The 20,627-nt window shown below is 49.0% G+C and overlaps 1 protein-coding gene across 1 annotated transcript in view; it reads right to left on the bottom strand.

Moving 5' to 3' along the window:
* Positions 1 to 20,627, bottom strand: part of DNAH9 (dynein axonemal heavy chain 9) — a 303,415-nt gene that overhangs the window by 10,402 nt on the left and 272,386 nt on the right. Inside the window, exons 62-67 of the mRNA XM_036836769.1 lie at positions 16,879 to 17,006; positions 14,106 to 14,333; positions 9,569 to 9,760; positions 8,224 to 8,415; positions 5,869 to 6,039; positions 1,305 to 1,487 (exon numbers count right to left, since the gene is read on the bottom strand). Of these exons, the coding sequence (XP_036692664.1) occupies positions 1,305 to 1,487; positions 5,869 to 6,039; positions 8,224 to 8,415; positions 9,569 to 9,760; positions 14,106 to 14,333; positions 16,879 to 17,006 (1,094 nt within the window). The remainder of the gene's footprint in view (positions 1 to 1,304; positions 1,488 to 5,868; positions 6,040 to 8,223; positions 8,416 to 9,568; positions 9,761 to 14,105; positions 14,334 to 16,878; positions 17,007 to 20,627) is intronic.

Raw genomic sequence — 20,627 nt, 5'->3', positions numbered from 1 at the left:
GAGCCACATAAAATGACCGGCAAGGTCCTTATTTACGTTTGAGATTGTTCTATGGAATTCTGTATTTCCTTTGATTACAAGCCGGTGCATAATTTGGTAACATTGCCAAACAGCATCAGTCTTTGACATCCCTTCCCGTCTCTCCTTTCTCCTTATTTCCTTCTATCCATATTGGGGCAGAATGGGAATTAACAGACTAAAAAAAACTCACCCAGATTTCTCAGTCTATTTCATAGTTTCTATGTGACCACATGTGAAAACGCTCATGGCTGTGTGTCCTCTGCACCCGTGACAGTGGTCATACGACTCCAAGAGCCAGACACAAGGGCGGCAGCACATCACAGGCCTGGACGTCCAGGGCTGGGCTGAGCTTTCACCGCTGCCTACAAAACTGGGTTCTCACTTTCCCTCTGTCTGGGGTTACAATTATTTTAATACATGTGCCAGTGTAAACTGACAACAGTACTTTTCCTCAGCTCCTCAAAGGCAGCAGGACCTCCCACTCACCTGTCATCCAGGTGAACAGTTATAGCGCTTTTCTGTTAGGCTTCGTGCTGGGCACTTGATGGAATTATCTTATGGTGAATAAAGTAGATCTGTTTACATAATTGGTGGTATAAATAATAGACTCTTTCATTGCTCATGAGAAACGTCAGAGCTTGTGCAGTATCTTGGGCCTTTCAGATAACCATGAGGTTGCAAAAGATTAAAGTTCTTTCCTTTCCTCTGACGGGGTAGTAATAATAGTGCCATCAGCTTACACTTCTGGGTACTTGCCGCGTGCTGGGCATTGTTCTAAACATTCTATGCGAACCTATTTATTGAATCCTTCCCAAAGCCCTATGAAGTAGGACCACTATCCCTGTTTTACAGGTGAAGAAACTGAGACGCAGTGAGACTTAAGTCACTCTCAGGCCACACAGCGAGGAGGCAGCAGAGCTGGGAGGCGGTCCAGGGCTGTCTAGAACCTGTGCTCTGATGCAGCACACACTTCTACGTCCCATGAAAGCACCACCACCCATGTCAGCAGAAGACACAGGGCATCAAGACTTCTCTTGTGCTCGGCGCTCAGAGCATGGGCTCCCGGGCAGCTTGGCAGTCACAGCTCATTCTGCCCTCCCAGCTTCCAGCTTCAGAGCCTGCCTTACCCTCCCTGCAGCCTGGCCAGACTCTGGTTTCTAGGAGTGGCACCTACTTAGGCAGTGAGGCTGCTGTGACCACTGCTCTCCAGCTCCCCTGGCGCTCCTCCCACAAGGGGCTCCTGCTGGCAGCGCCCTCCCTCCCCCGCCACCTGCCTCACCCACCTTTAATCCGAGGTCTAGCTCTCGCAGGGAGCGCTGAATCTCCCGGGTGAGGACATTCATCCGTTCGCACTCCTGGAGCACCACGGCCACGTAGGGGGTGCGCTCCTCCGCCTTGGCCGTCAGCTCTGGGATGTTAAACTCATCTGTCACCCGCTCCAACAGCTCTTCCAGGATGGCCTTGACCTGCCCCACAACAGGAAACACAGGGTTACGACGGCGTTCCACTTCTCCAGAAGGCCTCCATTCCCCTGCCGTGTGGCACTAAAGATGCCAGTCATCCATGCCCTGGGCATACCCTTGCCCGCTTGCTGAGGTCAACTGGGTCAGGGGCTGAGGACCAACCGCAGCATGGCCTCCCTTATAGGCCGGCCAGCTCTCTGTGACTTCTGTGACCAGCTTAAAAGGATGGACACAGAGGCCTTTCTGAGAATTGGGAGTTGAAAAACCCGGAGCCTGACCCCGTTAGCTGTGGGCATCGAGCTAGAAGGGCACAGGACAGACTTGGGCCAAGGGTGGTCATTTGGAACCACGGGAAGCCGCGGCGCTGAGCAGCAGTGACGGAGACATAAACGTCCCTTTCGGAGTTTCCGTGAGGCTGCACTGCAGCTGCTGTTCTTGGGTCCTGGAAGAAGCATCGCCACAGCTCATGTAAACCTCCTCCCCCACCCCACGAACCCTTTTACCACACGGACTGTCAGCTCATTAGACCAGGGGAGCCAGAACAATCAGGGCCTCTCTCCTGGAAAATTGGAATTGAGGCGCCGAGATTCTGGGCTGTCTGCGGGGCAAGCACTGGAGGCTGAGTCTGCCATTTCGAAGCAAATGAGTAAAGCCCAGGGGCTCTGTCAGCAGAGAAGGAAGAACGAGAAAGGCAGACTCACTGGAACATGCGGCCGGCAGAGCGGCTGGAGGGAGGGAGAGCGGGGGCCAGGGCTCCAGATCCAGCCCTTCCTGGAGTCAGGAGGGCCGGTGGGCGTGTGTGGTGGACGCCGTTTTGGTTCCTTCATCTCATCCCTCTTCTTCCAGTGACGGGTCCCTGTCTCCTTTCGTGAAATTACCTCTTTCCCGCTGTTTTGGGGCACAGTCACCGGGCCCAGCCCTCCCCTGACTCAAGTGGGCCAATCAGATGATCTTTCCCAGGAGCATGAAAATTGAATCTCAAGCCCAGGATTTAGGTGCAGAAAGTGGAGGGAAGTGCGATGGTCCACTCTTCTCTCTCCCTGGGACCCCAGAGCCACTGTGGTTTCTATCCTTTCTTCAGTGTATTCCTTTGATACAGTGAGCTATTTCTTGCCTATTTCAGTGAAACTGGCCTCTGTTCCTTGCAACCAAAGAACCCTGACTGAGTTAATACGGCGTCGTTATGTATCACCCGTGTGAATTTAAGCAAGTCATTTAGACCTCAATTTTCTCATCTATTAAAAATTTCCAAGAGCAACTTTCTCCACTGCCCCCTCCCCCGCCAACTACCAGGGCTGGTGAAGAGATCAAACCAAAAGAGGTGATGAATGTGGCAGCATCTGAAAGCTACAAAGGACCCTACACATGTACAGGATTATTAATATTAATTTTGCCTTGTATTGTTAACAGACAATACATTATCTAGGAAAAGAGCTGATGTTAGAAGAAAAGAAAGTAAAAACTCATTACCGTGTCACAAATGGGTCTCTGGTGCTGTCATAGCAAAAACTGGAATGGAATTTTAACAGTACCTGGAAGCTGCTGCTGAGACAGAAGACAAATGGCTAAAACTACATCATAGTTCCGTCTCTGGAGATGGATTTGAAGAAACAGCCCTGTATCAGCAAGCTGCCATTTGGACATTATTCACAAAGAAATGAAAAGATAGTCTGGAGCTACTGTTTCAAAACACATTGAACATGGGGAAACAGAGTTCTCTTCCGTCACTGATCAGGCCTTGGGGGATTTGGAGACCCTGCCTGAGGAGGGAGCAAATCCACAGACATAGAGAGGACACTTCAGATGGGAGCAGTGCATGCCAAGGGATGTGGTCTACTTTACTTCCACAAGCAAACACCTTTTTTTTTTTTTCCTTTTGGAAAAGTAATAAATGCTTATCATAAAAATCTAAATATTACAGATTCCTCTGATATTAGAAGCAAAATCCTCCCACAATTTTGCCTCTTCCTTCAAAGGGGGAAAAAAAGCACTGTTAATTATTGGTTTATAATTTCTGCAGGTCCTTCAATGCATATGATTCTATCTATCCATCATCTATCCGTCATCCATCTATCCATCCATCCATCCCCATATTTATCACGTCTGCCATATCTTCCTTCCTGCCTTGCTGCTTCTCTTCCCTCCATCGCTCTCCCTTCCCTCCCCACCTCCTTCTCTTTCTATCTATCACAAATGGAATCATAATACACACAGATTTTTCAGTTTGCTTTTTTTGTGTTTTGTTTTTGTTTTCTTTTGGCCACACCATGTGGCCTGCGGGATCTTAGTTCCCCAACCAGGGATAGAATCCATGCCCCCAGCAGTGGAAGCTCAGAGTCTTAACCACTGGACCGCCAGGGAAGTTCCTCTGCTTGCTTTTTTCACCGAATAATATATCTTGAACACATTCCCTTGTTAGTACTTAAGGATTTACCTTGTTTTTTTAACAGTATATATTATTTCACTGTTTTGGCATTGCATAATTTATTGAGTCATCCCCCTATTGACGGTATTTGGTCTGTTTATCATTCCTTCTACTATAAACAATCCTGCAATAAAGAAATATATCATAACATCTGTGCCCTTTTGAGTGTTTCCACTGGTTGAATTCCTAGGAATAGAATTATGAGTAAAATATATGAACATTTTAAACTTCAGTAGCTATTGTCAAATTGCTCTACAATTTAAACCTCTAGTAACAGAGATGGGAGTACATCTTTTCACCACTGGATATCCTCACGTTAAAAAAATTTTACCATTGTGTGAAAAATAATATTTCACTTAACTCCATTTAGTTATGAGCGATGTTGAGAATATTTTACTATTTTTCTTGGCCATTTGTATTATTACGTGAATTTCTTTTGTGTCCTTTTCCCCTTTCCCCTCTTCTTCTCTCTCCTTCTTTTTCCTCCATGGGTAATAACTGTATATTAGCGAAATCTGCCCACTTCCCGGTATCTGTGTTGCAATTGGGTTCTCCTAGTTTGGCAAGTGATCGTACTTCATTCATCTCTGACATACACAAACACACACACACACACACACACACACACACCCCATTTCTTGACGTGGTTAGAAGAAGGGGATAAGGAAATGACAAGAACTAGAAGCTTCCTTTAATGCTACCCGAAGAATCCTAAGCCTATTACTCACATAGTCCCAGCCTTTTCATTTTTAAGCTAGGAACATTTTTATTTTTTTTATTTTTTTTTATTTTTTCTTTAGCTAGGAACATTTTTGATACTAGGTGGTTTGGATTCTGGGCAACATAAACTTTCTTATCTTCCTTTTGTTCTCAAATTATATCCTATGCATCGAAGAGTAAAACAGCAGCTTTCTCAAAGCAGGCTCACCTGCATCACAATCGCTGGGCTGCAGATTCCTGGGCCTAAAACCCCAGACCCCAGAATCGGATGCTCCCTAGCTCATTCCGAGGCATATTAAAATTTGAGACTCATTTTAATGACATCACTCCATACCTTTAAACAAACATCCAGCTCCTTTACTATCAGTCAGTTTGTTTTCCTAAAATCAATCCCTGAAGCCTAAAAGTTCATAACTCTCCAGGTTTTTTAATCCTTAATCTTCCAAGTTCCCTTGTAACAAGGGAACCTCTAACTAAAGGAACCCGGGTAGTACTCTGGAGGGGGGGTGGGGTGAAGCAGACGCATCTGTCGGAAACTGAACTGCCTTGCCTTAGGAGAGCATCACAGAGAAGGTTCACTTTGAGCCCCTTCCTTTTCTGCCCTCTGCCACACCCGCACCAGGAACAGAGCTCCCAGGTCGCCTCTGGTCACCCTACACCCACACGGCACCCTCCTCTGCCTTTCCACCCAACAACTCCCCTGCACCTTCCTGAAGTTTCGGGAAGTCCTGTGCTTAGTAGCACGAGCTGTGCGTCAGGAGACTCGGGGACTAACTGTCCTTCCCACAAGGAGACGGCGTTTTCGTCTTAAAGAGGAGCGTCTAGCTGGCGGAGTGACAGCGGGGTGTCTAGGGACAGCTCCCCACCCATAATTACCTAGTTTGGGAAAGGAACCATGAGGTCCGTTTCGAGGTTCCCAAACCACGATTGTTCAGCTCTGCCCTTTCCTCACTTTGGCAGACAAACGGAATAAAACCTGCCTTTGGGGGGACGAGTGAAGCACTGCCACACCCAGCGGCAGGGACGTCCTACCAGGGACCCCGAGGGCCCGCCTGGCCACGTGACTGCGGCGGGTCCCTCGGAGGCGAAGGGTCGGCGCGGCGAGGCTGGACCAGCCATGCGCCGGGAAGATGCACGCCATGCAGTCTGCGCTGTGGAGCCCAACACGGCCGGCGGGAGAAAGGGCGACCTCGGCAGTCCTGGGCTCCCCAGAATGTCTCGGGCAACCCCTCCATATACCTTTTCTTCCCTTGCGGCCCCCGCTCCATCTCCGGCCTGGCTGTCCCGGGGCTGCAGCTCCAGCACCGTGCGAAAGAGCTTCTCCGAAGTCTGGGTCAGGAAGCCGATCTCCGCGTTCGGGTGGAGGCCGTAGAGATGCGGCGACTCTGGGGGCAGCTCGGCGTCGATGTACTAAAAAGTCAAGGGCAAGCTCACTTGAAAACCAACGAGACGTGTCTCCCATCTCCCACCTGACTAGTCCTCTGCCCGGCAGTCAGTGGGCCAGAGCAGGCCTCAGACGCCGGGGCCCCTCTGGCCCTCCAGGTGGACCCTGCTCCAGGTGGACGCCACTCACCGATGCGGGCCGACCTCAGCGTGCTGCCCACCTGTTAGGGCACATCCTTACACCGTCCGTTTGTGTATGCCCGGCTGGTTTTCCAGAACCTCCACATTCATGAGCTCATGCTTTTGGGGGAAGCTTAGCTGACTTTATCCATCTCCAATCTCAGCCCCTCCCACGGCGCCCTGACCTACACCTGTCCCTCCACACACAAGGGGGACCTCTCAGAGTCCCTCAGAGATACTTTTCCTGCCTGGTAATTTTACCCAGCCCTCCCCACTTCAATTCCTTTTCTCTCCCCTCTGTTTATTTAAATCAGGGATGATAAACCTGAATGCAAACATGGGACCATGTATGCAAAATAAATGTGGGAATCCTGGTGTAGGATGAAGTGAGCTTTGCTTCTGGCAGAAAGCATTCTAATTAAAAACATTTAAAACAATGTGTCTCCAAACACCACATCTCTGTGGTCAGTTGTGGTGGGCCACAGGCTGCCATCCCTAAAAAATCCTCCCCAGCATGTAAAGCTCACTTCCTTCTCCAAATGTTTCTGAGCACTCTGTGCCAATTCTCTCCATTACAGCGAAAAAATATCCCTCAAGTTTAGCATTGATGATTTCTTGGTGTTAGTAACATCTAGTCTAAGTAAAAGATGGCTCATTCCTTGAAGGCAAATTTGCGTGTTTATTTTTGCATTTCTTCCAGCACCCAGCACACTCCTGGACTCCTGGTAAGCCCTATAAGCATCTACTGACAGATTAAAGAGAGGTATGGAGAAAGGGGAACTCTACTGAAGTCATCTGGAAATGTGCAAACCATGTTATCATTGCCCATCACCTGCATTTGTTCCACAGTAGGGGACGCTCTTGCACAACTTTCTTGGCTAAGGCCTTCAAAGTGTTTATTTAAAAAATTCTTTTATTTACTTTCAAGAGAATTATTGTTTTTAATTTCTTCTCATAGGCCTAGTTTTTCTGGATCAAATGACTTTTATGACTTACCTTCTTAAATTTTAGGAATTAAAAATTTGTTTAAAGCTTGTAGTTAATGTTACTATGACCAGTATTTCCCTTAAGTTTGGTATTCAAGAGTTCTTTTAGGAATGTTCAAAAGTCAAGCAATAAAAAAGGTTTTTTTGTTTGAATTCCTTTTTAATACATTTTCATGGTAGGGTAAATAGGCAAAGATGCACACCTTAAAAATAGCTGAAGTAATAGTAAAATGAAAACCCAAAGTGATACTATGAAAAAACTCCATGAGAATGTCTTCTTGGTATGTGTACGTGTGTCTGTGTTCATAGCAACCAACAGAGAACAGGAGGGGTGAGTGATCTGCCCACAAGACCATGTCCCTCTGAAGATATTTAGAACCACTAATATAATCTTTACCAAAAGTTGGCTAAGTTCTTACCTGAATTTTTGCTCCTAATGGTTGTGTCAATATCCTGAATGAAAACAATCAAATAAATGCCCGAGATGTTGTTTGTAGAAAAGAGCACCAAGTAGAATTATTGAACTAAACATCAAGAATAAAAAGATCTCGGGCTTCCCTGGTGGCGCAGTGGTTGAGAGTCTGCCTGCTAATGCAGGGGACACGGGTTCGCGCCCTGGTCTGGGAAGATCCCACATGCCGAGGAGCAACTAGGCCCGTGAGCCACAACTACTGAGCCTGCGCGTCTGGAGCCTGTGCTCCGCAACAAGAGAGGCCGCGATAGTGAGAGGCCCGCGCACCGCGATGAAGAGTGGCCCCCGCTTGCCGCAACTAGAGAAGGCCCTAGCACAGAAACGAAGACCCAACATAGCAATCAAGCAATCAATCAATCAATAAATTTTAAAAAAACTTTAAAAAAAAAAAAAAGAATAAAAAGATCTCTAAAAGTTCAACTTTATCACTAATTTGAGGCTAGAAATCCTATGGTAGCTCTCAAATTGAACAGGCTGAGAGCCACGCTGGATGTGAGCTCGGCTCTTTAAGCTGGCCTTCCCCGGCCCTGCAGGCGCATCTCCAGCCCTTCAGGGAGAGACCCAGGTCCCTACCTGGTGGTAAGCACTGTAGTCCATGTTGCCTGGGAGGGGGAAGCCTGGCGCCAGGGACAGCTCTCCTTCCAGCATTTCTGGTTTGATGAACTCCTCCAGGTAGGTCCTGCAGAGTCTCCTGTCCCACTCATCAGTGATATGGCCTCCATACATGATCTCACCAAAGAGGTAGCGCAAGTCATCATAGGGGACCTGAGAGACGGGAAGGAAAGGAAGATCTCCATGCAGGCCTTGGGATGGCCCGATGTGTGGACAGAGCGTGAGCCACAAGATGGGGTGGTTCTTGAGATTAGGAACAACGTCTTATTCATCTAAGCTCCCCTGGTGCCCAGCGGGGTCGGGCACATGTGGGAGCTCATTAAACGCTGGAGGAATTACATCAAAGAGTGAGAAGAGGTAAGACGCCAGCACTCTCGCACACATGCCTTCCCTCTTTCACAGTCATTAACTGTGGCAGTGAAGTCAGTCTCTACCTATGGGTCCTTTAATCACGCCAGTGTCGAACGGAGGAAAGCGAGGACATGGGTACTTTTCCCATTTCCTGCCATTAATTAGCATATTACTTAATCGTCTCCTTGGAAAATTCAAAGTGAATGAAATACAGCACACAAGTTCATGGGTGTTAGAGACAGGGATGGAAGCCACCTGGAGAAAGCCTCATGGCCGCGGCAGGTGAAGGGTTGGTGTGCTGCATGGTGGGCTTCCCAGGACCCTGGAACCGGAGGCAGAGGCACTGCTTCTGGGCTGGCTTCATTGTCCCCCAAAGGATGCTGTGTTTGGTCCATGAACCAGAGAAGCCTTATGGTGTAAACATCCCCTTAACTGGAAGAGTGTGGATTGTTAGTGTGTCTTGTAGGATGGAGACATCAGACAGAGAAGAAAGGAGGCGAGGTGTAGCCAGAGCTTAGCTTCTTTAACTTCCGCAAGACCGTGCTTACGCAAGGAGCTGCGTGCACCACGAGAAGGTCTGCCTTGGCGAGTTAAATTGGGAGTTTGTATCAGGTGAGTGTGGGGTCTCTTCCTGCCGATCACCGCCCCCTGCAACGCTGGGAGCACACAGGGTGGTCTGGGGGACCCTGAGACTGACACCAACGGGGCGGCTCACCCAGGCGTGAGGCACTAACTGGGCGTCCTGAACTTTCTTGCCCCGCCGCCGGGTGGTACTCACTCCTCAGCCTCACACTGGCCCTGGGGTTGCCCCTGTGGTAAATTTGCACTTGCTCACGCCCCTTGGGGAGGGTGTAGACCTGCCCCGGTGAGCACACCCCCTTCTGGCCGTGCTGATGCCACATCATCCTTCTCAGAGGTGCCCTCGCGAGCCACCCCGCGCCGCCGGAAACGTTACCTTCACGTTGGCCTCCAGGAAGTTGTAGAGCACGTTCACAGAGATGGTGAGGTCCCCAGTGCTGAAGGGGTAGGAGCGATTCCACCCCTGGGGCCCAAACTTTCTTCTTTCTGCCACCACGGCGTGAAAGTAACAAAGCGCAAAGAGGATGCTCTTAAACTCTGTCTCCCGGGAACACAGCTCCAGGGTGTCCTGAAAGGAAATGTTGCTCGGTGTTAGCACAGAGCTGCCGTGACGCAGGGCAGGCCATGCTGTGGGTTAGGAAGGCACGGCTGCTGTGTTCCCGTGAGGGTTTGAGCTCCAGCAGGACTGTGGGTTGCTTTCTGGACAGGCATGGAATCGGGTTTGAGGGGACCTTGCAGAGGGGCCGGGTTTTAGTTTAGAATCAGAGCTAAGGTTTAGATTCAGCTTGTAACGGGGTTTGGTTTACAGTTCAAGTTCCCACACATGCCTGTGCTAATGAGGTTCCCAAGCACAGCTAACGGAAGAAGCGGTGGCGGCCAGGGGAGCATTGTGTTTGTCCTGTTAATGGCACTCTGCGCTGGGAGGTGGGAGGGGACTCCCACAGCATCATCTCTCATTTCCCTCCTTCCTGCCACGTTTTTCTTGCCCATCACGGAATCTTAGTAGGTGTAATTACTGCCTGTGTGACTGAAGAATCCACGGCTCATCTTCTGGGGGAGCTGCGGGAAGCGGGGCGGGGGTGGGAGTCTGAGCCACAAGAGGCTGAGGGGTGCCGTGCCCTGTCCTTCGCATCCGAATGTCTCCTCTGAAGCAGAGCAGGGGTGATCGGACATGTAGCTGCAAAAGCAAGACCTCCTAGGGGTCCCGACTGCGAAGCATAAGGCGGCGGAGACGGCGCGGCTCACGCAGAGAGGATGAAAGACGGGACAGATGGAAGAAAAGGTGAGCAAGAGAGAGTCCAGAGGAAGCCAGTGGAGTTGCGCTCAGACTTTAAGGGGGATGGTGATGATGGTGGAGAGGGGAAAACCTGCATTTTGAAGGGCCCTTAGGACAAGAGCCCTGGATTCTTTGGAATTAAGCATGTCCTCTGAGTGAGCTCCTCTCTGTTCAGGAAGGAGCGAGATGTTGCAGGTAGAGCCCACGAGAGGCACTGTGAAAGCTCACACAAACCGAACTGAGTTCAGCCTTGGCATTTCTTCTAAGAAGTGGCCCTTAGACTTTGCTTAACATGGGGAGGAGAAGCAGAGGAGGCAAGAGAGATTAAGCTTCTGGTAGGTCTGATTTTTTCCATGGAGAACCCGTGACACAGTCTCCCTGTCTTCTGGATATGTGGGGGTCACTCTGGTGCCTTGGTTGGGTACCATACTGCCTTGAAGGTACGGATGTGAAAGGTCAGAGGTGGGACAGAGGACAAAGTCGCTGCCTCGTGCAAGCAAGAACGTAACAGCTGCTTTTTGGGCAGCGCTGCTCTCTGCAGACATGTAGGGTGTTTCCTGTGTTACCTCTGACACGTGGAAAATCGAGTCCTGCTGAAAAATGCCTTTAAGCAGACAGACAAGAAGCCACACTTGCTGAAGCTGGTTGACAGTGTATACTCACATGAAGGTCAGAGAGAAATAATCACCCCTGAATGGCACAGGGGTCAGCGAAGCAGTGATAAAAAGAGCTCAGTTCTGCAATTTGTCCCGTAAATGGTTAAACTAGGGCTCTGAAGGCACAGAGTGAATCACAGGGCATATAAACCAGGCCACTGTTCCAGGGCACTTGTAAATGCAGAAGGAAACAATTAAAACTCTTGTGAACAACGCATCCACTCATAAATCTATCCCTTGTCCTCAGAATGAGTTACTAAAGAGGGCTATAAGTGGCCCAAACACCAACAGTTGTGGAAGGGACGTTCCAGGAAAAGCCAGCCTCTCTTGGGATATATTTTCCAGTTGCTTGATAACCAAGACTGTCAGACTAGACTAGGCTTGCAGGGGGTTAAGCCCAAGGACGAGGGCCCATGGGGAGGCTGAGAAGATGAAGCCGGGTGTAGCTGTAGATGATAATAATCCCCCCGAGGCATAGTTTTATAATATTAATTATTAGAAGCTATACCATGTGAAGCAGCTGTTGCTCCCTTCCCTGGCTCTGTCCAGGACCCTCAAGGCAGGAGAGCTGGGGACTCCTTACCACTGTACCCTTCAGGAGAGCAGGCTAACTGCACCCTAATGTCTTCCTCCTTCCCCAACTTTAAAAAAAATTATGGTAAGATATACATATCCTAAAAGTTACCATCTTAACCTTTCTTAAGTCTGCAATTCAGTGGCATTACATGCATTCACACTGTTGTGCTACTCAATGCCTTTTTTTTTTGTTTTTCCTTTTTTCTGGTGAGTAGCAGTTGAAAAGATTCTTCCACTGAATTGTATTGAGACATGATTCACATGACACACGTTTCATCTAGTTAAGGTATACACTTCCATGGTTTTAGCATATTCACAGGGTTGTGTGATCATCACCACAGTCTAGTTTTAGACTATTTAATCACCCTGAAAAGAAACCACATACACATTCATTGTCACTCTCCACTCCCCCACGTTCCCAGCCCCGGGCAATCCCTAATCTGCTTTCTGTCTCTACAGATCTGCCTATTCTGGACATTTCAGATAAATAGGGTCATACAATATGAGAACTTTTGTGTCTGGCTGCTTTCATTTAGCATAATGTTTTCAAGGTTTACCCATGTTATAGCATGTATCAGTGCTTTGTTTTTATTGCCAGATACCATTCCAGTGTATGGATTCACCATCTTTTGTTTATCCACCCATCAGTTGAGCTATGGTCCCAATGCCTTTTCAGGGCAAAAATGTCTTTGCCTGGAACCAGCTACAACCTCCTGTAAAGAAGTCTGTAGATTTCAAAGTTAAGAATGTCTATTTCCCCTACATGGAATATAAAATCTAGCAAATTGAGACGTTTTGACCTCTGGTACAGAGTACCTAGAAGTCAAGACGTATTTAGGAAAAAATAAAAAAGGAGAAAAGAAAATGCCCCTGGACAAAAAAGCACCTTGCCTTCTGCACCATGTTGCAATGGGAAGGTATTTTGTAGGAAAAATGGCAAGCTAAAATATCCGGGGTCTCCTGGTAATGTTCCCCTGTTCTCTACTCCAGATTATGTGGGAGTTTTGGAGCTGGGTTGGAAAGGTCAGTGGAAGAGGAGGGGCTGGATAAGTTTCGCTTCTCAGATCCCGGGGAAGCTTCGCTGCAAGTTGGCCTTTGCTCTGCTGCTACGAGGGTATCAAACAGTCAATGAAATCTCCTGAGACTCGGCTGACACATGGTCTTCATCTCATGTTACCTTCAATCCCAAAGGGCTGCTGCCCCTGGTGCTTTACATTGGGCTCGCTAGAATGGCTGTCCTGCTGGACGGCCTGTTTCAGCCTACCTAGATGACCTATCTGGGGCTTGTGGTGAGCTTGAGCATGGGTTCCGTGAAGCTAGAGACCTGCTGGTGTTATGACAGGATGACGTCGGGGAGGACCCATCCTAGAACCCTGCCCTTGGACTCCACCAAGGCCAGAGTGGCAGATGGACGTTAGGTGGGCCCTGTGGCCCCCATCCTCCTGGTGTTCACACCTTTGCACACTCCCTTTCCCAGAAGGGTGGAACTCCCCAAAGAAGAAGCGACCAGAAAGGATGCCTTCCTGAGAAGCTGCAAGAGGCCTGAGCTGCAGACTTGGCAAGTGCTCCTTTATATACGGGTATATAAAGCGGTACTTTATATACCCATGGGCCTGGCCTTGGCTTTAAATAAATACTCCACTACACGAGTCTTGGAGTTCCCAGTAACAGAGATTCCAGTCATGTAGTAGCCTGCATTTGAACCCCATGCCTGGATAGTCCAAGTCTCACTAGTACAGTGTTCTCCAAGTCGACTGTTGGATAGAATCCCCTGGAGGGCTCGTTAGAGCCCAGAGGCCTGGGCCCCACCCCAGAGTGTCTGATTCACTTGGTCTAGGGTGGAGCCTGAGAATTTGCATCCCTACCAAGTGCCCAGGTGATGCTGCTGCCGCTGGTCTGGAGGCCACGCTTTGTGAGTCTAACACGCGGTTGCATTCCAGTCCAGATCCCCACCATCTGCTGCCTGGATTATCTGAACCCTTGACACTCGAGATGCATGCAGACGTCATCTGAACAAGAGCGTCAGCCCCCTGCTTGAAGACGGTGTGTTTAGCTAATAAGTGTGTGACCAGTGCACCATATCAATTAGATGTACAGCACTCTGTCCTTCTCCATCTTGGAGCATTCAGTTAGCCTGTAGATGTGCAGAAAGCTCCCCTACACCTCTTGCCAAAGAAACACCCTAAGCTTGGCTCCCCCAGGTGTATCTGGGAATGGAGAGCTGCACTCGGCGGGCACTGGCTGGAGGTCACCTGCAGAGGGGACACATTTCGCCCATGCCGGGCACTGCTCCACAGTCCAGTCGGTCCCCCACCCCACCCCAGCTGTGTGCTACTCTCCCACCCGGGGAATCTGCTCTTTGTGAGGCGGGGCACTCTTCTCCCCTCCCTCCCAGGGCCCCCTACCTGAGTGAAGTTGTCCAGGGCCTTGTGCAGGTTGGCGTGCATGCCCGTGGGAGGCTCGCTGGTGATCTTAACGGAGTTCTCCAGGATGCCCTGGGGGATGACGTGGCCCTCAGTGGAGGGCGCGGGCTCCGCACTGATGAAGACCCTGAACTCTGGGTGGCTCTTCTCACTGTGCTCCTCCAGCTTCTTCTCCAGGGTACGGAGCCACTTGGCCACCAGGTGGATGTTCTGGGGGGAAGGAAGGACCCCTTGATTACAGGCATCTGCTTAAACAACTATCAGGAAGGCGGCTTGAGGAGGGACCTGGCCTTACTTTCAAATAAATCACATCCCAGCATGAGTCTTGGGGTTCCCAGTAATGGGGACCCCTTGTATCCTGCAATTCAATCCTTTCCCTCGGTGTCCTAAGTCTCCCTAGCACAAGGATCTCAAACTTGACCAGGCATCGGGATCCCCTGGAGGGCTTGTTGAAATAAAGATTCTCGGGCCTCATCCCAGAGTGGTTGATGCAGGTGGTCCAGGGTGGGGCCTGAGGGCTTGCATTTCTAACAAGTTCTTGGGTGATGCCGCAGCTGCTGCTGGTCTGGGGGTCACACTTCAAGGGTCTAGTGTGTGGTTACATTCCAAATCCAGATCCCCATATCTGACACCTGGATTTTTTTGAGCCTTTGATCAAAAGTGGGGCCCATGGATCAGCAATGTTGGCCTTACCTGGAAGCCAGTTAGAAATGCAGACTCAGACCTACTGAATTAGTGCATTTTAATAAGATCCTCCAGTGATTTGTATGCATGTTAAGACTTGAAAAGCACTGATTTAAACTCCTTCTAGCTAGCTTTCCTTCCTCCCCTGCCCCTCTCGAAACCATTCTGCTAATTGTTGCCAAACTTATCTTCCTAAAACACACTGAGACACTGCCGCTCCCAGACAGGGAAAGCTCCTACTACAAGCCCAAGCTCCTCTGTCTGGTCTTTGAGCCCTTCTCCTCCCCCCACAAAATCCCTTTCTGTCTGTCTGTCTGTGTAAAACGACATTTATTTCTTAGCACTACCTTGCAGCATGCACTTTTCACCCTAGCAAGGATAGTCACTTTGCTTCATTGCAATATGTTTCATTATGACAGATAGATAAAAGCTCCTTGATACATATTTGAGGAAGCCTGCTTGCAGAGCCTTAAATACACAGATCGGCACAGAGCACAGTGCTTGGGCCACAGCAATCTGGTCTCTGAGTGCTACTTTCTCTTCCATGAAAAGAGAAATAACAATAATACTTTCCATACTTATTTCCCAGGGTTGCTGCAAATAACCAAAGGTAATGGATTTGAAAGGGCTTTGTATACTGTGAAATGCTATGCAAGAGTTAGTAGCGATTGCTGAAATGAAACTTCGTTAAATGAAAGAAGTCAGTTGTCATCACTCTGTGGGAGCGGAGAGCTTGCTGGCTGCCTGGAGAGCCAGGGCGCGATGAGACAGGCAGCACCACCGGCCCACAGTGAGAAACTCTGCCACTGCTTCAGGAATCCCAGCTTCTGAGTTTCATCCTGGAGGTCTCTCAGAAACCACATCAGGGCAGCCGGTAGGTACCAGGGGGAGGAAACGCTCCCTGCTCACTGTCTGGGGGGGCTGGGTTCCTGAAGGTGCTAGTGCCCAGAAAGGGGTCTCTTTGGCAAATGAGCCTGAGACAGTTGGGGAGGTCACACCCTCCCAGCACCGAGCTGATCCAGTGGGAGGAAGCAGGAACCCCACTGTCATTCTCTTTCCTCCTTAGATTCCCACTGTTTCTGGAAAAGTGTCCCAGGGAATAGCAGATCCCTCTGCTGCTAGGCTCCAAATAAATAATGGGATAATTAAGGATGAAAACCCAACAGCATGAAGTGTACAGTGAGTCATCAGGAGACAGAGGAAGTTCTCGGTAATCAAAGCCAAACGGGAGGGGAGGGACTGGCTTTTCCATGTGTCCTTCCTTCCCTGATTTCTTCATTGATTCTTTTACCCCACAGGCTTTGGTTGAGTGTCTACTGTGTTCACGGTAGTGTGCTGGGTGCCAAAGGTAAATAAGGAATGTCTCTTTCCCCAAGAAAATGCAGTGAAGGACACAGCCATAGCGTAAGTGGTTTCCACGTAGCCACGGGTGCCCTCCCAGAGGTGGCTGCGGGAGAAGAGAGGAGTCAGCCGCTCGCTCTGCGCCCGACAGCCCCAGGATCCATGCAAGCTCGTAAACGGGAACAAGAGGACAGGCCGTGATTCGGGAGGGGTGGCCTTTACTTCTTGTACATGTTTAGTGAAACATGTACAAGAAGTGCTGTAGGTATTCCTACGACAGTAGGTGTTCCAGATTCCCGAGCCCAGCATGAACTCTCAGTGAAGAGGCTCAGTCCTGGTTACACGTGTGGCGTTCTAGTCACGCGTGTAATGAAGAGCCTGTGACACATGACACGCGGAAAGGCAGAGCAGAGGAGAGCTCCACGGAACGCCTGGGACGAGATCAGCTGCCGCCGCTGGATCCGGCCTCCAGCTGAGCGCCGGCCTCCTGAGCATGCAGCGCTGTGAGGACACGCCTCCTTCTGGAGGGGGTGCCAGTGAAACCAGAGAGAGCGGGGGGCGAGGGAGAGTACTGAGGGTGGGGTGAGGGGCAGAACCCACGGGGCGGGACTGCAGGGAGAAGACTGGGAGGTCAGGGCCGAGGGCACGGAAGGAAAGGCGGCCCAGGCCCTGCGGGGGTCAAGCCAGGGACGGGGTCAAGAGTGACCCCAGCAGGGCAGAGGGGGCGTACCTGCAAAACAACCCAGTGGCCTTTCTCGGCAGCCAGGTCCAGCACAGCCTCGGCCACCACCTGCTGTCCTTGGCCCAAAGACACGTTGTGAAAGTTCCGGTTGTTGAAGGTATATCCGAGTTTTCTACCTAAAAGGGGCAGGGAGTGGTCATTATTGCCGCTAACGCCGTTGAGTGTCCACGAGGAAGCGCACACCTCCGCGTGGCTGCCCCCATCGCAGGCTGCGGGAAGCCGTGCACCCCGACCTCACACACGGACCCTCTTCCTTCACGGGGCGGGGCTGCTGCGTCTTCCAGCTTTTTGTTCCCAAAGAGAAGGAAGCACTTGTCTAGACAAAATGCTTCACCCCTCCCTCCTCACTTAATCCCTGCCAACTAAAAACTGGCACTTGCCATCTGCCTGTACAAGGATTAAGTCACTAGCTACTGTAGCCGCTGACCTTCAACACCCTATGAAAGGAGTTCAGGGTGGAGACCAGGAATGAGGCGCTCTGCTCTGTGCTCTGGGAAGAACTGGCAGAACAGGCCTTCAGATAGTTAGACATTCTCAGGAGAGGATTTCACGAGCCCAGTTCTTACGCGTCCTCACATCTAGAAAAGCACTCCAGCCCTTCATGGTGACGCCCGCTCTTCTGCCAACACATGTGCCTGACTGCATGCCCCCCCTTCACCAAAACCACATGCATACTGAGCCCCCCCCCCACTTCCCTGGAGCAGCCCCCCAGAGCTCTCCGAGTTGCTGTCTTCCGGGCTGCAGTTCTCATTTTGCCCCCAGTAAAACTTAACTCACACCTCTCACATAGTGCTTTTTTTTTCAGTTGGCATCCCCGAAAGCGGGCACATGTGCTGCTGCCCTTCTGTGAAGCCTCCACTTGAAGGCCAGGCATTGGGCCTCCATCCTAGACAGGGAAAGGCTCAAAGAGTAGCAAGCGTGTGGGCGTGGCCAGGTCTAACATGCTTTGTCCCCTGAACATATTAATAATAATATATATTTTCCCTGGAAGCTTACTGGGAGGTGAGGCCAAGAGGGGCAGGACTCGGGGAGTTTGGCTTCCTGTACTTTATGCCATATGAACCTCTTCCCTGCTATTCCCACCACACAGAACCTTTACTCTCGTCTAATTCATGAATTAGAGTGAAGAGAGGCAAGAGGCCAGCCAAGAAGGGGCTTGGCTGTGTAGGTGTGAATGCTTGTATCTCACTGTCGGGAATGGAGTAAGGGAAGGGCCACGCAAACGCACATGTCACAGCTGGGTCACCGGAGCAATGCTCAAGAGTTGCTCTGCAAGCCCAAGACAGACGTCACACAAAGAAGTGACCTTAACATAGGCAGCCAGTTCTGCTTGGACACCAGCTATTCACCCAACCCAATAAAGTTTAGAGAAATTACATAATATTCTTTAGACAAAAGGATAAAAAAATGTGTAATACCATGAAGGAATCGTCGAGCAATTTTTCGAAGAAGGTGAGGTGCACAAGAGAAAAAAGGAGAAATTTAAAAGAGAAAAAGAATAAAAGTTTGTACTTAACAAATTTAGTTTCAGGGGAACTGAAATTGAAGTTGCAGTTTGATACTTGTGCAAGAAAATTTAAAGAACACTGTCAATATTGGATGTGTCTTTAAAGCACTAAAAAAAAACTATAGTGTGCTCTTTAACTGTACAAGACCAAACAAGATGATGACTTTTTGTAGTGAGGAATAGTTATTACAGATTCAACTGAGATGAACCCAAGAAGTACCCTTATTAAACTCTATAAATCCTAGCTGGCAATACATTTGATGTCAGCTTTAGAGCCAAGAATATGAACAACTTATTCCAGAGGAAAATAACAGGATAAAGGTGCTGGGATTATTAGATAGCCTCTGTGACATTTCCGCACACAAAGACCCTACTTCTTTTCTTTGTTCACAAACAAAGGGTACAGGAAAAGAGGGCTTAGCTGAAGATTAGTTCCAATTCCATGTGCTATGGCTTCCACGCCCCCACCCCCCTGCCTTCAGCTCCTTTTTCCCTTTCGGATCTTCCTTCCAGCGCCCCGCATGGTGGTGTCACCAGGAGCCGGGCCGCACTGTGAACCTCCCTGAGCATCTTGGCGGCTGTCCCTCCACGAGCTCCAGTCTCTCTGAGGACACTACAGCATCCATGGCCCTCCGCCTAGCTCCACATACCCCTGGGGCTGGGAGGAAGGGGAACATCCTTCTAGCCTCGTCTTGTTACTTGCAGGCTATTTCTTCTCCACTCTTGTATGAAAAACCTTTCATGTGCTCTCTTCTTTTTTTTTTAATTTAATTTAATTTTTATTTATTTATTTGTTTGTTTATTTATTTATTGTAACATCTTTATTGGAGTATAATTGCTTTACAATGGTGTGTTAGTTTCTGCTTTATAACAAAGTGAATCAGTTACACATATGCATATGTTCCCATATCTCTTCCCTCTTGCGTCTCCCTCCCTCCCACCCTCCCTATCCCACCCCTCTAGGTGATGACAAAGCACCAAGCTGATCTCCCTGTGCTATGCGGCTGCTTCCCACTAGCTATCTATTTTACGTTTGGTAGTGTATATATGTCCATGCCACTCTCTCACTTTGACACAGTTTACCCTTCCCCCTCCCCATATCCTCAAGTCCATTCTCTAGTAGGTCTGTGTCTTTATTCCCATCTTGCCCCTAGGTTCTTCATGACCTTTTTTTTTTTTTTCTTAGATTCCATATATATGTGTTAGCATACGCTGAGATATCATCTCACACCGGTCAGAATGGCCATCATCAAAAAATCTACAAACAATAAATGCTGGAGAGGGTGTGGAGAAAAGGGAACCCTCTTGCACTGTTGGTGGGAATGTAAATTGATACAGCCACTATGGAGAACAGTATGGAGGTTCCTTAAAAAACTAAAAATAGAACTACCATACGACCCAGCAATCCCACTACTGGGCATATACCCTGAGAAAACCATAATTCAAAAAGAGTCATGTACCACAATGTTCAGTGCAGCACTATTTACAATAGCCAGGACATGGAAGCAACCTAAGTGTCCATCATCGGATGAATCGATAAAGAAGATGTGACACGTATATACAATGGAATATTACTCAGCCATAAAAAGAAACGAAATTGAGTTATTTGTAGTGAGGTGGATGGACCTAGAGTCTGTCATACAGAGTGAAGTAAGTCAGAAAGAGAAAAACAAATACCGTATTCTAACACATGTGCTCTCTTCTAAAGCACATGCTATTGGCTACATTGCCTACTAACTTTTATGTTTTCTGCCTTCTATCAACTTCTCAGCGAGAGTCACTTTTATTAGGGGTTTTGGAACTTGGTTTAAAATATTCCATATTTTCTGTCTCATCATTATCTTGGTGAGCTTTAATGCCACTATGGATGACTCAGCCAACACCCAGCCTCATGCTTCCTCATCTTCAAAGAACTTCTTTCCATTTCTGTTTCCCATTCCCAGCGGCTGCACCGAGGCCTTGCTTATCCCTGCAAACTCTCCCACATCTGACCCATCATTCTTTCGTATTTACTCACAACTCTAACTTCCTATTGTCCAGATGGCTCACTCTCGTACTCCCCCTCGCATATTATTCTATGATGTCAGCAAAACGTCCAGTCCGTTGGCTCCTCTGTTTTTTCTAACCCTCATCTTTACCTCCCTCTTATTTTAAGATGGACCCAATAAACCTTCATTTGAGCCATGATCTTATAAAATTCTTCCCTCCATTGCCCATTCTACGTCTGCAT

The sequence above is a fragment of the Balaenoptera musculus genome, chromosome 20 (genome assembly GCF_009873245.2).
Source record: "Balaenoptera musculus isolate JJ_BM4_2016_0621 chromosome 20, mBalMus1.pri.v3, whole genome shotgun sequence".
Lineage (NCBI taxonomy): Eukaryota > Metazoa > Chordata > Mammalia > Artiodactyla > Balaenopteridae > Balaenoptera > Balaenoptera musculus.
The sequence above is the reverse complement of the archived record's forward strand: the minus strand, read 5'-3'. Positions and strand labels throughout refer to the sequence as shown.